This window comes from Bos indicus x Bos taurus, chromosome 26, assembly GCF_003369695.1.
Source record: "Bos indicus x Bos taurus breed Angus x Brahman F1 hybrid chromosome 26, Bos_hybrid_MaternalHap_v2.0, whole genome shotgun sequence".
NCBI lineage: Eukaryota > Metazoa > Chordata > Mammalia > Artiodactyla > Bovidae > Bos > Bos indicus x Bos taurus.
In genome coordinates, this window is record NC_040101.1 from 6,656,639 (window position 1) to 6,673,052 (window position 16,414).

The 16,414-nt window shown below is 49.7% G+C and overlaps 1 protein-coding gene across 1 annotated transcript in view; it reads left to right on the forward strand.

The window, feature by feature from the left end:
- Window positions 1-16,414, forward strand: part of DHX32 (DEAH-box helicase 32 (putative)) — a 53,056-nt gene that overhangs the window by 35,486 nt on the left and 1,156 nt on the right. The window contains exons 5-11 of the mRNA XM_027529320.1: window positions 4,022-4,267; window positions 5,514-5,613; window positions 5,706-5,864; window positions 12,267-12,458; window positions 13,106-13,255; window positions 14,914-15,101; window positions 15,935-16,116. Coding sequence (XP_027385121.1) covers window positions 4,022-4,267; window positions 5,514-5,613; window positions 5,706-5,864; window positions 12,267-12,458; window positions 13,106-13,255; window positions 14,914-15,101; window positions 15,935-16,116 — 1,217 coding nt within the window. The remainder of the gene's footprint in view (window positions 1-4,021; window positions 4,268-5,513; window positions 5,614-5,705; window positions 5,865-12,266; window positions 12,459-13,105; window positions 13,256-14,913; window positions 15,102-15,934; window positions 16,117-16,414) is intronic.

A 16,414-nucleotide genomic window follows, 5' to 3' on the forward strand; every position in this document is an offset into this window, starting at 1 on the left:
GACTGAGCCTTTAGCTTTGAGACCTTTAGATAGTTTTCTCACAATGTAAATTTTATCTGTTTCTGTAAAGAAAGTAATTCAGAATCTCCAGTATGTGATAAAGTACAGCATATTTATGTTTTTCGTGTATAGCTTATACAGTTTCTTGAGTAGTAAATCTAAATCTGCCTGCTGCAGTGATATATTCTGTTATCGTTCCCTAATCATGCGTGATTCAAGATATTCAAGAAAGTCCTGCGGGAAGAAATAAAATGATTAAGGAGACAGGGAAAGGATTTCTGAGAACAGAGGTTTTCAGTGTAACTGGGTAAAGCCTCAGGAAGGGAGGTAGGGCGGAATTAAAGAGTCTAAGATATTAGAAAGTTAGAGCTGCCAGGTGAAGAGAAGGCATATGTCTCAATGCTGGGGACAGGGGCAGTATAATTAAGGCTGATAGGGTGAGTAATCATCTTCAGAGTAACCAAAAATTCTCAAATGGATTTTTGAAAAATAAAGCTCATAAGAAAGTTGGGAGTAGTATTTTATTCTTTAATAGAAGCTATAAGTAATGTCATAATGACTTTTTAATTGTCAGACTTCAGAAGATGCATTTCTATGTAGGATAGTAGTAGAAGCTGTAAAATCCACAGGGCTTAGAAGGGTATAGAATCTTCCTGGAAGTCAGACTGGAAAGACGTCTCCTTAAGAAACCGTCCGTCCTGCAGTCTTAAAGTCACGCGTGTGGCAGTGCAGGGAAGGCTCGGGGCAGAGTTTGCAACCTGAGCCTCTGAGCGTGAGGACTCACTCGTCCTGGCAGCGGCTGCTGCTGTGGCCGAGTGGAGCACGGGGGTCTCGGGGGGGTCTCCTCCTTGTCCAGCAGGCGGCTGGTGGGCAGAAGGACAGCTGTCCTGCAGCTAGAGCATGCCTTCGCTGGGAGCCAGCGATCTTCCTCGCAGCCCAGCCCCAAATCCCACAGCTGTTACCTGGGTTTCTTTTCTGCATCTATTCCCTGACAAGCTGAACACAGCTCAGTATCCTGATGGACTTTTCTTTTTTCTTTTTTACTCCTCATGTCAGGATTAACTGGCATAAGATACTCTGCTGTGGTCTCAGAATTTGTCTTTTGGAAAATTTTGTCTTGCCCTGAAATCCATGTTAACAGCTAGTGACCATCTTTCCCCTTGCTGTTTGAATCTTTCTTGATTTCGATACACAGCTTTAGAATCTGCCACAGCAAACCAAATGTCGTATGAAAACAAAGCCAAGCAGTCTAACAGAAGTGTACTACTTGTTTTTTTTTTTCTCTTAAGAAATCCATTTTAAAGTGCAGAGATTCCCTCAGTTGTTTTGCTTTGGTGAACGTCAGGGGCCTCCCGTCTTCCCTAACCGCAGGCCTAGCCCCTCGCGTGTGAGTTAACACCCACGAGCCAGGCTCTCCCTGTGTCTTAGGCTCAGTCGAGACACGGAGGCCTGCGTGTTTACAGGGTGTTGCTCCTAACCACTTTACCGTCTTTTAACTTGAAGAAAAAGTGAAGTAGATTAACTGGAAAACAAAAATAAAGACAAATGAGACCGTCTAGCCAGGTGGTCATGCAACTTGAAGCTGTCACAGGAAGGTGCTCTTGGGTGGAAGGTTTTCCTGGAAAATATCCCACCTGGTCACGGCTCTTGCCTCTGGGGCTGGATGTCTTCCTTCAGCACAGGGGGCTGCGTCTCCCACCGTTGTTGCAGGTGTGATGGGAAATCCCTGCGGACGCAAATGCTCTGAACACCTTGAACAAGAAGGAAATGAGTAGACAGTTTGACGCACCAGATGAGTATCTTAGGCACTTTTTAAAAATTCTGAAGATATGACCTCCAAGCTTTTTGTCATCTGAGCTTGAGGAATCTAAAGTAGATACAGTAATGTTTCTATTTTGCTCTGCTTTTGATTTCTCTTTGAAGATTTTTAAAAATTCTTTTTCCTCCCCACTTGGAACAAAATTCAACATTAGAATCCTGTTATAACTGAAGTTTTAGCAGCTGGAAGCAAATGAAAAATGACAGGCCTCGATTCTCAGAGAAAGAGAACTATGGCAGTGCAGTTTGAAGGTTTATTTTGATTGGACACTTGTGAGTGGGCTGCTGGAATGGAGCCTCCTCTTCCAGCTCAGGTAGCTGTGTGTGCCAAGGTTGCCACCTCCCCACCAGAAGGAACGTACCAGGTCCCTGTGAGGCCTGGGCAGCAGCCACATGGAGGAGATGCAGATCAAGGACTTACTCTCCTCTCTGCAAATCTCTAAGCTTGCCTCACTGAATATGTGACATGATTAGAATGATAAAAAAAAAAAAAATTGGAATAAATAGCTTTATTCTGATTATTCTAGCTGGCAAGCTTTCATTCTTTACAGTCAGTAGTCCTGCTCTTTGCTTGGTTAAAAAAAAAAAACCTGCCCCAAGTAGACCAGCTCCATAGGAAAGGGAAGTGTGAGCAGGAGGAGGTGCCCAGGTGACTGCAGCGTGGGCCACAGCCTCTTTCCTGCTTCCTTGGGGTCTCTGGGGTAATGGGTCAGCCCAGGTCTTGCTACTTTCCAGGCAGATCTGTCCGCCTGCGAAGGCCTTGAGTTAGTTAAGTCCCATCCGACAGGTGGTGTGGAGGGAAGGAAAGATGAGCTGGAGCGCTGGACAGGAGCCTCAAATCTTTATAAAAGTCACAGAAGGCATTGTTTTACTTAGACTTTTAGTGAAATCTAACCTAATGAAATGGGGCTTCCTGTTGAAGCTAAAACTCCAATACTTTGGTCACCTGATGCAAAGAACTGACTCATTTGAAAAGACCCTGATGCTGAGAAAGATTGAAGGCAGGAGGAGGAGATAAGAGAGAATGAGATGGTTGGATGGCATCACTGACTCAATGGACGTGAGTTTGAGTAAACTCCGGAGTTGGTGATGGACAGGGAGGCCTGGCGTGCTGCGGTTCATGGGTTTGCAAAGAGTCAGACGACTGAGCGACTGAACTGACTGACTTCCTCCATCTGGTAGCTAGACCCTTAAAAAAAAACAAATTTTGGAAACAAATTTAAAAGGTGTAAGAATTACATTGTGACATCTTTCTTATATGAGGTTGCAGAAATCTGGTTGTGATTTGAGAAAAATTTAATAGAAAAGTACTGTGTAAAATGTCTTGCTTTTTGAGCATTTTGCAGTAATATACTTATTTATAGTTTTAGGGCACATAATTTACTCTTTTTCAATGTATTTGATAATGAAACATTTTAAAAGAGTATTTCTAAATTCCTGAATCTTGCAAATATATAAATAACAGTGATTATTTCCTGCCTGCTTCATTGCATTTCTGTTTTTAAAATGCTAAGTGCTAGTGGGTAATCATTTTCAGAATGACCCAGATTAAAGTCCTGATTATGGGACGTGTATGTATATTTGCTTCTATTGGAAACCTAGAGATTGCTTTACAATTCTTAGTTCTGCCACCATCAGAGCTCAGTGGTGCATTCTCACCGATCTGAAAATAACTTTTGTTGCCCTGTCATTGTTAACAGAGGTGAGAAACTGCCTTAAGCTAGAGAAATGCGTGAAGGCAAAGACAGTGCATTTCACAAAAGGAAAGCCATTTTGGACTAAAAGCAATGAAATCATTTATAAATTATATTTAACTTCCCCAAAGAAATGTTCTTACACAGTTATATCTTCTTTTTGTATTTGATGATACCTATAGACAACAAATATTTCTTTCCATAAATACATTATGCAGCTTTTGCCAAATTTTTTAAAATATTTTTTTATTTTTTAAACTTTTGTATTGGAGTATAGTCAATTAACAAAATTGTGATGGTTTCAGGTGGACAGAAAAGGGACTTAGCCATACAAATCCATGTATCCATTCTCCCCTGAACTGCCCTCCCATCCAGGCTGCCACATAACATTGAGCAGAGTTCCCTGTGCTGTTCAGTAGGTCCTTGTTTTGCCTATGTTCTATGTAATATGGACAAAGTTGTTTATAATGTACTTTATTCTCATGGATGATGTTCTTGTTTTACTTTAGGATATTGAAAAAGCCTATGAAATTGTCTGCCAAGAAGGATCTAATTTAAACCCAGATCTTGGAGAGCTGGTAGTTGTTCCTTTGTATCCAAAAGAGAAATGTGCACTGTTCAAGCCAAACGACGAAACAGAAAAAAGATGCCCAGTTTATCAGAGACGAGTGGTGTTAACGGCTAGCTCCGGAGAATCTTTGATCTGTAGCAACACAGTCAAGTTTGTTATTGATGTGGGTGTGGAGAGAAGAAAGGTAATTATTATTGAGTAGGTAACTTGCCTAAATTGAGTAGGGCAGTTATCAGACTGCTGACCATTGTCTTGGGTTCCTATCACTTTGCGATCTGGGGACCCCTCTGTATCTGGCCATGTGTGCAGAGAAGCACTGTTGCATGTGGTAACCAGACTCTTGAGCACAGGTGACTGCCTTTTGTTAGCAGGTTGGTTGTCTGGAAAATTAAATTGAGGTGCTAACGGAAAAAGTTTTAAGGAAACGCAACTACTAACGCAAATTACTTGACTCCCAAGCTAATCTTTGCTTCCATACATGTCTTAGGTGTTTTGGTGGCCTCTTTATCAAAGTAATAGCATCTTCTCCCAGGTAATTTACTGGAGATTAGTTTCAAGTACACTGACTTTTATTTTAGAAAATTTTGGCTTTATCATTGACATGGTAAAATTCCATCCTAAATTTTAAAATGTATGCTTTTAATTACTGTCCTTAAAAATTAGGAAAAACGGAAATAGGATGGCTCAAGCTCTCAAAGACAGTGGGGTTTCAGAAGTCCTAGCCTGTAAACTGAAAAGAACCTGCCCTGAGTATTGCTCCATTTACTGTCATGAGGTGCTGTGTCACTTTTATCCCCGTAGGAGACTACGGGTCTCCTAAGTATCCTTGATTACTATGACAGAGCCATTCCAGCCATTAGGAGGGTTTCCTTGGAATCAGTTTGGCTTGACCTTGCAGAATTAATCCACCATTCAGAGAACCCAGGCTTATCACTTACCTTTAAACTTAGCCCTGAGAAGAATCACTGTCAGTGCCGTCTGTAGCTTTATATTAGCCTATCGGACCGGGAAGGCCCAGCGTGCGTTATAGAGGTGAGACCGTGGGGGTCACAGTCCGCTTGAATAGAAGCTTGAGGAAACGCGGCACTGTCAGAGGATCATCCTTTTGTCCACGGGGCACGTGAGTATCTGTCCCCATCGGGCAGCGTGGCGCTTTGAAAAGTGGCATCCATGTTTCAGCAGACGATGCAGAGCCCTCATATTTATAGAAGCCACAGTGAAAGCAGACAGCCCTTAAATTCATTTATCAAAGCTCTTGCAGTTTCCATTTCAAGGCAAGTGAAACAATAGCGAATATCGTACAAAAGGAATGAGTCAGTAGCAGAGCAGTTCATGAAGTCAGGTGCTGCAAACAGCAGTCACTTCAAGACGAGCGAGCCCGCAGGGTCTCGAGTGAGCCGACGCTCAAGCCCCTGTCCTTCCGTTCAAAGGTGTACAACCCCAGGATCAGAGCAGACTCGCTCGTCACGCAGCCCATCAGCCAGAGCCAGGCCGAGACCCGCAAGCAGATCCTCAGCGCCTCCCCCTCAGGTAGCCCCGCGGGCCCCGGAGCCACGCACGGCGGTCCCCGTCTGCTGGCGCCCCAGATGCGTCAGCCCCGTCTTTGCCCGCGTTTCTTCCAGGAAAACTCTTCTGTCTGTACTCCGAAGAATTTGCCTCCAGGGACATGCGGCCGCTGAAGCCAGCAGAGATGCAGGAAGCCAACCTCACGAGCATGGTGCTCTTCATGAAGAGAGTGGACATCGCGGGCCTGGGCCACTGCGACTTCATGAACAGACCCGGTAGGTGCAGGCGCGGGCTGGCAGGGCTCCTGGCTGCAGCCCTGCCTATTTAGCTCCTGCCCACCCCCGTCCTAAGAGTGGGTGGCCCCCTGGCAGAGCAAGCAGCCTGGGGCTTTGTTTTGTCCTGAAGCATTGTCTCCACTAGAGGTAAACATTCTCCGAAGTCATCTAAAATTTTGTAAAAAAAAAACAACACCCTCTAGGAAATACCCGTCCTGACAACTGGAAAGTTGTCGCCGTCAGACACAGAGACACAGGGAGACAGGTGGCCAGGCCATTGGAAGCCGGGGTGGCGCTGAGACCTTCCCTAGAACCATAGGGGGTTTAATATTGAAACTCTCCCAGTAAAGACTTGGAAGACCAGTTACTTTGCTCACCCTTGCAATCTAAGGTTTTCAACAGACTCCTCCCTAGAGGAGCAGTGGGATCCCCAGGAGAGGGACCGGGTGAGCTCCTCGTCTCATCCAAGACAGACCTCCTTCCTCCTCTATAGCCATCTCCTCCCTGGGAGCCGTCTGTTCTTGCAGGAAAAGGGTCGCTGTTCTCCAGCAGAAGCTCAGGCATGCAGGGGAGAGAGGCCTACAAGGAACACATGTAAAGAAGGCCTTGGCATTCAGGTTCTTGGGAAAATTAGCACATCACCGGGATAACAGCCATGCGGTCCCAAGCCTGAGGCTTGACCCTGAGGGTATCAGCCAACTTGGTTTGGCACAGAGCTTCCCCATCTGAGAAGAGGTTCATTAGGCCTGGGCCCTTCCTTACTAGCTGAAGTGATAGATACATTAGTGATAAACGTACCTTGCAATGGCAGCTCGGAGGAAAGAAGCAGTCACAGGAAGATTGTAAAACGTGTATAAGCAAATGTAGGCAAGCAAACTCAGAATGCGTTTTTCTTCTACAGCAGTGGTTGGAGGGGACTGGCTGGGGCCCTGGGGGGTGGGTGATCAGGTCCAGAAAGGCTGGGAAACCAGGATTCCTTTAGCCATGAGCCCTTACCTTGCAAATGGTGAAGCCCCCCCTGCCCTTGGGTCTCGCTCTGGTCCCTGAGGGAAAAGGAGTCTGGAAGGTGGGGGTGGGTCACTCACATCCATTTCTCCAGTCTCTCCCCGGAGACCCCACCCAGCCAGTCATCACTCCAGACACCACCCCCTAAATAAACAGGTTTTATTTTTGAAAACTGCTTATGCTGGGCTTCTCTGGTGGCTCAGACGGTAAAGCATCTGCCTGCAGTCCAGGGGAGACCCAGGTTTGATCCCTGGGTCGGGAAGATCCCCGGAGGAGGAAATGGCAACCCACTCCAGTACTCTTGCCTGGAAAATTCCATGGACTGAGGAGACTGGTGGACTACAGTCCATGGGGTCACAGAGAGCCGGACACGACTGAGCGGCTTCACTTTCTTTTCTTTTTCACGTTGATTGCCTGGCATCTTGTTTTCATTCCAGTAGTTACTTGGTGGACCAGCATGATGAGAGAAGAAGAGCAGGCCTTGTAACGTCCAGGATTTTAAAAAGCAAATGGCACAGCACAGCCAGAGTGCAGAGGAACTGCTGTGTTTCTCATGGTCACCCGCTGCTGCTCACTCCGTGCGTGGGGCCCAGAGCAGAGAGCTGGGAACAAAAGGGCGAGGGAAACGATTTATTCTTGTCTCCTGGCAGTATGCATGTAACTGTTTCTGCTGTGCTTTGGGGAAATACAACTGTGGATTAACTCTGACTCATCGTTTTGAAAGGGGAAAAAAAAAGATGATGGTGGCAGCTGCTGCATTTAACGCCGCTCATAAATGAAATACGCAGATGCAGCAGAGCAGCCACCCTCCACAGGACTCGCGAGCCATGTGAAGTGGATTTGGCGTCACTAGGCTATTCATCCAGTTCCCTTGGCCTGTGTGTGCGTGCGTGCTTAGTCGCTCAGTCGTGTCCGACTCTGCAACCCCATGGACTACAGCCCACCAGGCGCCTCGGTCCGTAGGGACTCTCCAGGCAAGAACACTGGAGTGGGTTGCCATGCCCTCCTCCAGGGTCCCTTGGCACAGCTCTCTTAAAATCCCTCGTTTTCTTCCCTGGTGCTGAGGACTGACCTCCATGGTGAGTGGAGGACAACGTCCCTGTTGATCCAGGTCAGGGAGTCCAGGGCCAGCCGACCACTCGAGGTGGTCCTAGGCATCTTCCCTCTGGGAGGGCAGGGGAGCGCCTCAGCACGGGCGGGGACAAGCTTGCCAAGCCCAGGCCCACGCCAGACGTCACCTTGGTATCTGGCCTCAGAGCTCGTTTTGCTGGCAGCCGGACACCTTGGCATTGGAACCATCTGTGAAGAGTGGACCCAAATGCAGACTTGCCAAACATGGCATTCGGGACGAGACAGGGCCGTCTCAGAGACGGAGGAAGGAGGAAAGGGCAGGATCGGGTCAGTGCCCCGAAGACGCATCCAGACCCTTGACCTGTGGGGATGAGGCTGGGACTTCTCAGCCTGTGAGTCAGGGAGTCAAGACGCTCTGCAGTTTTCTCTTCCACCCGAGGAGCCTGGTTGGTGAGTGTGCCCGAGAAGTGGTGGGTCCTTCATCGCAGGAAATGTGAGATTCCGCTCTGGAGTTTACAAAGGGGCTAAAACCTAATAGTCTGTGTGAAGAGGAGATCGGAGGGAAACGGGCCATGGGAGGGAGCCTGGTGTGGATCCCTCCATCCCCGGCAGGGAGCGTGCTGCCAGTCGCCCCCAGCCAGGATTTGACCCCAGCGCTGGCAGGAGGCCCCACCTCGGTTTTTGAATTCACAGAGGCCACACGTCATCTGCCCAAGGCCACACAGAGCCGACCGCTGTTCCTAGATGCGGGGAGGAGGGCAGAGAAGAAGCATGAAGGTGCCGAAACCTGTGCGAGCCAGTGTCATGAGGCGCTCGGGAGCGAGAGGAGGTCATTTTCAGAATGAAAATCTGAGGGAGAGCTTAGAAGACACAGAAGGAAGCACCTTCAGCCCTCAGAACCCGTTCAGCTCTTTGTGGGTCCAGCGACTAGGATCTGTTATTTGGGCCCGGCTGGTGGAGGCTGAACGGGAACGCCAGCCTCCCTCAAGCTGGGGCAGAGAAGGAAACGGGGCTGTCCTCGGCACACTGGACCAGAGGCGGCCCAGATTGCAGGCACCCCAGCACCCTGGCCCTTGTTACCAGCTGCGTGACATTCAGCGAGCGTGTTGCCCACTGGGCGCCTCAGCGTGTTCATTTGAACACGGGCATCATCAGAGCAGTCTCTTCGCAGAGGCCATTACCTTCGTTCCTCTCTGTGGCCCCCGAGAACGATGATGCGCGTGGAGTACATGCTCAGCTGTCACCACCCACGTGGTGTCCACCCAAACTCTGACACAGAAGGCTCATCGGCCCCAAGCTACAGGAGACCCTCCCGAGGCACTTCTGATGGTGTGAAAAACAGGTACTGATGCCCAGGCCTTGGGAGGCCGCACTGGGCTCCCTGGGAGGAGCCAAGATGGGCAGGAGCTGAACTGGGCTTTGGAACCGAAAGACACAAGACTGGAGGCAGCTGTGCTGACGGCACACAGGTTTGAACAGCTGCCAGCAGAAAGGCTGGTCCAGAGGCTGCTTCCACAGCTGAGGAGAAAGGCTGGTGAGCCCTGTGGCTTTGGCAGGTCGCTTACCGTTTCCCCATCGGTAACGTGAGGACAGAGGGTCTGCCCTCCTGTGTCATGGGGTTAAGAGGTGCAAATGAGATAATTTATGCAGAGGTGCTGCAAGCATTGCGTAACAGGAGGAGGCTGGCACATGCCAGGACTTACGAGCCTGTCCTTGTGAAATTAAGTGAGACAGGGGCCTTCCCTTCCTCTCCAGAGTCAAACTCTTATTCCCATTGCCTGAGAGTCCCAGGACTTTTGAGAGTCTACACCCCCAACCAGCCACCATCATGATTCTTCCATTTCTCCGCTCCGTGGGCGCTCTACTTGGGTGCACACGATGCCCGGGCCCCAGTCCTAAATCCCGCCAGGCCCTCCCGCCCTGTCCAGCTGTCTTTCTCCACGTCTGTCTGCATATGTGTGCATGTGTGTAATTCACATGCCTACAGGACACAGGGCCTGCACCGGCTGAGCACAGCTGTTCCCCCCAGGGCAGTGGTGCTCCGATTCGCTCTTGCTTTGTGACAGGATTTCTGATGCCATGGTGTCCACACATCACAATTCTTGTGGCTGCGGGTGGTGCCAGTGATGCCACTCACACTAGCATCAGCCCAGGGGTGTCGGGACAAGGACGTGGGGTGTCCTGTGACCCAAGCCATGCCTCCGGGACCCCCGAGGGCAGAGGCTGAACGGCACAGGCACGCGGCTTCCTGTCTCCATCTCTGTGTTCTTCTCTCTCCTGCTGAGCACCTGAGTGGAGTTCCCCGTGACAAGGAAGGGGAGACCCTGCTATTTGACATCGAAAATCTTGGCAGACTTTTCAAGGCCATAGGAAAGATGCCACGTGAGGCTGTTGGTTCTAGAAATGACACAGCAGAGCCCTGGACCTATCGGACCTGCGCTCCTGCTTTGGATCAGCGCTGAGCCCTCCATCCAGCTGTGGGCTCAACCCTTATTCCAGACAAACGGCCTGTCTGTGAGCAGCCTTTCTGCAGGTGCTGTGGTATGAAAACGCAGATTCCATGTTGGAGCGTGGCATTTGGGCTTCCGTGGGAAAAGGGTACAGGAAAGAGTGTCAGTAGCCTTCCAGGTGACTCTGAGTGATGGCAGTGGGGCAGGCGTGTGACCTTGCAGCGAGCTATCCCGCAGGGAGTACAGCGGCCGTGGGCAGTAGAGCTTAATAAAAATGATGTTTTGTTCATATTGAAATTGCCTTTGGAATAAAGCAGCGTGATTTTGCAGTGTTGTAAAGAAGAGGCCTGGCACTAAAACATCGACATTCCATTTGTTAGCATGATCTACCACGGATTAAACAGCACTGCCGTAAAGAATCCTCATCTAAACCCTGCTTTTACCTACAATTTTATGGGCCGTACTGGGAAGCTGGCTCAAAACGTAGGATGTAATATTAGCAAACCTTATGCGGTTATTTTTATGAGCGCTCCTTCGCCTGTATCATCTGCATGTTCTTTCTAGCATAATAAAACCCCCAAGAACTTCTCTTCTTCCGCTGTTAGGACCGGGAGCAGAGTCATGATGTTATTTCCACCAGTCACCCTGGGTGCAGCCGACTCAACTCCAGGGTATAAAAATGAGGAGCAGTGCCCTCTGGGGACAGAGGCTGGCTGTCCAGCCCAATCCTCACAGGGACAGTTGCCAGAGATCCTGTAACTTAGGATGAAGAAGCTTTGCTGACTTACGGAAACTGGTTTCTAAGCAGCTCTCAGTAATTAAGTTTGCACTCCAACCCTCCTGCCCTGTTTAATCCGAGCTGCTTATTTCTGCTGCTGCCTCTTGCACCTTCTCGGGCAGCTCAGGTGTTACTTCTGATTTCAGGGCTTGCTGATGGCACCTTGAACTAAATACTTTTTCTAAGGAGCCCATCTGTTTACTTCCTGGGGGCTGTGACTTCTCAAGGCCTCACCCTTGCCTCAGGGTCTCTAAATGCACAAATGGCAAATAGCTCTTTCCTCTTCCTTGTCTGCTGTTGCTGTCATCTGTGTGAGTTCCGGGTCAGCTTTGATTGGTGTGTTTTTCTCTTTATTGTGGGATTCTATTTTCCTACCTCGTGGTTTTTATTGGATGCCAGACATAGTCCGTCTCACTGCGTTGGGATACTGGACATTTCATATTCATAGAAGTATTCTCAAGCTTGCCCTGGGCTGCAGGATGATCCTTTCAGGGGTTGATTTCAGGATTATGTAGGTGGCACTGGAACTGCGCTTATGGGGTAGGGGGTGGTGGGGGAGCGTAGTTATTATTTCCTCCCCAGAGCCCCATGAACCGTGAGGCTTTGCAGCCTGGCTGGTGGGAATGGGCCTGTGGTAGACTGCATGGGTGCACCAGGCACAGATCCTGTCCCTCCTGGCCGGGAGTGGTTTCTCCTATGGGCCCTGCTGACTGAGCGAGGGGCCCTGCTGACTGAGCGAGGGGCCCTCGTCCATCTGAGTCCTCCTGCAGAGCTCTCTCAGGAAGTCTGACCTTCGAGCTCTGGCCACCTGAGTCTCCAGGGACCCTCAGCACCATCTCCATGATGCAGGGAACCTGGCAGCTCCCCCAGTTCCCCTCCTACCATCATGCCTGGAAACTGAGGGCAGTAAAGCTTCCTGCGTGATGACCCCTCTCAGGAATCACCGTCATTCACTGCCTGGTGGTCTCTGTCTCTCAGACTGTTGTTTCACATATTTTGCTTATCATTTGGTGGTTGTGTGTGAGAGGGAAAATCCAGTACCTGTTACCCCATCTTGGTGGTACGAGACTTTCTAATTGTTGATTTTGTCTTCCCCAGCACCAGAGAGCCTGATGCAGGCTTTGGAAGACTTAGATTACCTGGCAGCACTGGACAATGATGGAAACCTATCTGAATTCGGAATCATCATGTCAGAGTTCCCTCTTGATCCACAACTCTCCAAGTCCATCTTAGCATCCTGTGAATTTGACTGTGTCGATGAAATGCTAACCATCGCTGCCATGGTGACAGGTATTCCTTCAGGATGGTTCTTTTGTCCTGCAGCAGGTATAGATTTAAATGAGATCCATTGACATGGGAATGAAATATTTTCAATTCAAATAGATTGAAAAGGTAGAAAAGTGTTAAGAATTACCTTAATATGAAAAATACCTAAGTAAAACTCCAGTGACTTTCTGAAATCAGACAGGTGACCAAGCTGGCTTTTGCTGAAGTGACGGGTACCGGTCAAGAAACACTGTCACTGGAAGTATCCTTACCCCTGCCGATCTTGTGTGTGTTTCCTGTCTCCTCCCACCTCATTCACCTTGGTTTACAGGTTTGAATAGATTCCTTTACTGGCAGAACAAATCAGAGGCTCTGCTGCATCAGAACCTGGGTTCCGGTCCTGTCCCTGGGCCTCTGAGCCCCCAGGTCCCCAGGCTCCCGCTATAATACAGGCAGGGTGTCCGCTGTGCCAAGCAGCCGAGTAAAGCTAACAGAAACATGCGCGTGAAAACAGCTCACCCTGAGCGTCTTGTGATTTCTAAGTAAACAAGGAAAACACGTTATTCCCAGAAGACGGGCAGGGCTGCACGCAGCAGTGAGCCCCCCTCCACCTGCTGTGCTGAAGGGAATGGCTCATTATCGCCAACCTTCTGACTTTTCGTGTCTTAAAGCTCCTAATTGCTTTTCGCACCTGCCCCGTGGAGCTGAGGAGGCCGCCCTGTCTTGCTGGAAGACGTTCTTACATCCTGACGGAGATCACTTCACCCTCATCAATATCTACAAGGCCTACCAGGACATGACTCTGAACGCCGCCAGCGAGCGTAAGTGAAGGCTCGGCGTTCTCAGAAATCACCTCCTAGTCGTCCTCTCCTTCCCAGAACAAAGCTGCGTTATGACTCAGCAAACGTCCTCTCTCCCCCAAGCCCCTGGGTCACCTGAGCAGCACGGTGCTCCAGGCCCCCTTGTGCACCCACAGGTTTAACCGTAGAGATACCCTCCTGCTCCCGCAGACAGCCCTGCGTCCACGCACCCTGGCACTCAGCCCGCAGCCTCCAGAGCGAGCCTGCTGGGGCCACAGGGACGGGAGACCTGGACTTGCCCAGCACGGCCCTGCCCTCTCGGGCCTGGGGAGAAAGGGAAACAACTGCCATCTCCAGGTGCCCAGCAGGCAGAGCTGCACTGTGTGCTGTTTCTGACATGGCAGGTTCATTGCTAGATGGAGAGAGAATGTGGATCACTCAAAACAAAACACACACACCAACCCCAGCTCCAGGTGGTAGTAATGAAGAGGCGGGTGAGCTGAGGGAGACTGGAGCTTGGCCGAGGAGGGGAGGAGAGAGAAGGGGTGTTCAGGGGAGTAGAGTAGCTTGTGGGAAAGCTGCAGCAGAGGACGGGGTGTGTCTGAACCACGGTGGCTTATGTTCCCACTTAAGGGGTAAGGGGACGGCAAACTCCTCCACGGGAAACTCCTGTTCCAGCCTTAAAGACAGGAAGGGGATCTCAGGGGCCAAGAGGGCAGCGCAGTGATGCGGAAGCAGCCAGAGGACTGGCTGCAAGGAGGGTTATCAGGCTCACCTTTGTTCTCCACGGTGCTTCTCTTGCCTCCTCTGCTCCAACAGAGGGTGTGAAAAAGTACTTGAAGTGAAGCGAAAAATATGACAGCAGTCAGAATGGCAAAATGGTACGGAGCGGGGAGTTAGTTTTTTGACGCTGAGAAGAAAAGGTTGTCAGCGAGGTACACAGGGAATTTGGCAGCATTTTTGGAGAGCAGGCCGGATGACTTGGTCATCACGTGACCAAGCGTGTGCTTTCACGGCTCCAGGCAGGCCTGAGTGGAGTGGACAGGACCGCGCCGAAGGTCTGCAGTCCCCGTGCCAGGCCTCGTGAGCTCCCAAGCCAAGGCACAACCGGGTCCAGCTTCCGTCATCCCAGATGGAGAAAAAGAGGACTTCACACTGCTGCAGGGGACTGACTTTCAATATATTAATAAGACTTGCAACTTGGGTAGGCGAGCTTAACTGTAACGTTAATTCCCAAGTCAGCCTAGTAGTGATCCTTTTCTTACAATTAAGACGTGAGATATTTTCATGGAGCAGAGAGATGTATACTGTAAGCTTTTCCCTCCTAGCCTGATTAAATGTTGTGGCCACGTACATCCTGGCTGTACACACACTGGACAAAATGTTGATCTTTAAGACAGTCTTTCCTGTCCCTCGTGATCCACATTAAGGGTCAGTGCTAGGACTCTGCACTTTACACAGCTGGCGGGATCCTGGAGTCCCTGCAGCCGCTGCAGGTCCCACACTCTATCTGCACCTGGCAGAGCCACCAGAGGTCTCTGTCCTCGCCGCCTCCCGCCACCAGCTCACGGGACGACATTTTTAGGAGAGGGGACGACACAGAGATAAGAGCGTGTCCAGCCTGGTCTCTCAGCTGTGACAGGTCACATCTCAGCAGCCTTTTGTTGCTTCCTTCCCAGACTGTGTGGAAAAGTGGTGTCACGATTACTTCCTCAACTGCTCAGCACTCAGGACGGCAGAGGTTATCCGAGCTGAACTCTTAGAAATCATCAAGCGGATCGAGCTTCCCTACACAGAACCTGCCTTTGGCTCACAGGAGAACACTCTGAACATAAAGAAAGCTCTTCTGTCTGGTTATTTTATGCAGGTAAGAATGGGTAAGGCTGGCTGTGGCATGGTCTTTACAGAAATCTCACATGTTGAGGACATCCTGTCAGAAGTCTCACTTAGGGGGATGATTTTATTGGTGTGAAAACCCTCATATGTTACCGAATGTTTAGTATTTAAAGACACGTCCCCTCAAGGGAGTGAAGAGCTAAGCTAGAAGGTCCGAACGGACAGGAGATCTTTTCTCATCACAGAGGGAGCTCTTACAGCACCCTGGCTGAACGTCAGTTGCAGTTCCTCACGGCACCTGGCTGTTCCCACTTAACTGGTGATGTGGCGCCCGACAGGTAGACAGCATCCCGTCGGTTTCTTTCCTGAAGCAAAGGCAGCCTAAGGCAGCTGCTCTGAACTGTTAATAAAGCCTGTTACAGAAATGCATACATTCTTCACATCATAGTGAGAAACACTGGCATTTGAGCATGGATTTCCTCATCTGTATGGAAACAGATGTTACAGGGTTATGGTGAGGAATTAAATGAGCCAAACGTCAAGTGTAAAGCACTGGATGTCCATGTGCAGTCCACGATGTGGCAGGGAACAGCTTTATTTCTTGACCAGAACATTCACCTTTGCAGCTGTGCTGCTTTGGCATGCTGCCCTGAAACTGATGAAATTAGTCAACAACATCCTCATCGCTGGCTCTGAAGTTTTGGGCAAACCATGTATACGTCTTACTTTCTGTATCTGAAAATGGAAAACGTGTAGCCAATCTGTAGTTTATTCTCTATGAAGTAGTTTGGAATTTTTAAAACAATACTTTTGCCGTACCCATCTCCACATCCACACCTTTCTCCCTCTGAAACACTGCCTCAGATCGCTCGGGACGTGGACGGCGCGGGCAACTACCTGATGCTGACGCACAAGCAGGTCGCACAGCTGCACCCGCTGTCCTGCTACTCCGTCGCCAGGAAGATGCCCGAGTGGGTTCTCTTCCACAAATTCAGCATCGCTAACAACAACTACATCAGGACCGCCTCCGAGATCGCTCCTGAGCTGTGAGTGCAGTGGAGCAAAAGGCTTTCTCTTAAATTCCTACTTGAAGCTCAGGTGGCAGGCGGGTTTCCTTACGTTTTCAGTATAAGCAGCTTATACTACTGCTAACCTAAGTTTGTGTGGAGCATAGCTCCTAAAGGCAGGTCTCTGTAGATGACTGAGAAAGGCCTGTGACTCAGGTTACAGCAGAGAGAGAATAAGTCTAGAAACACAGGGCAAAGCATGACTGAAGAGGCACAGAGAGAGCCTGGCCGCCTCTCACGACAGGTGAGCGCTGAGACGAGCAAGCGGGGAAGGGAA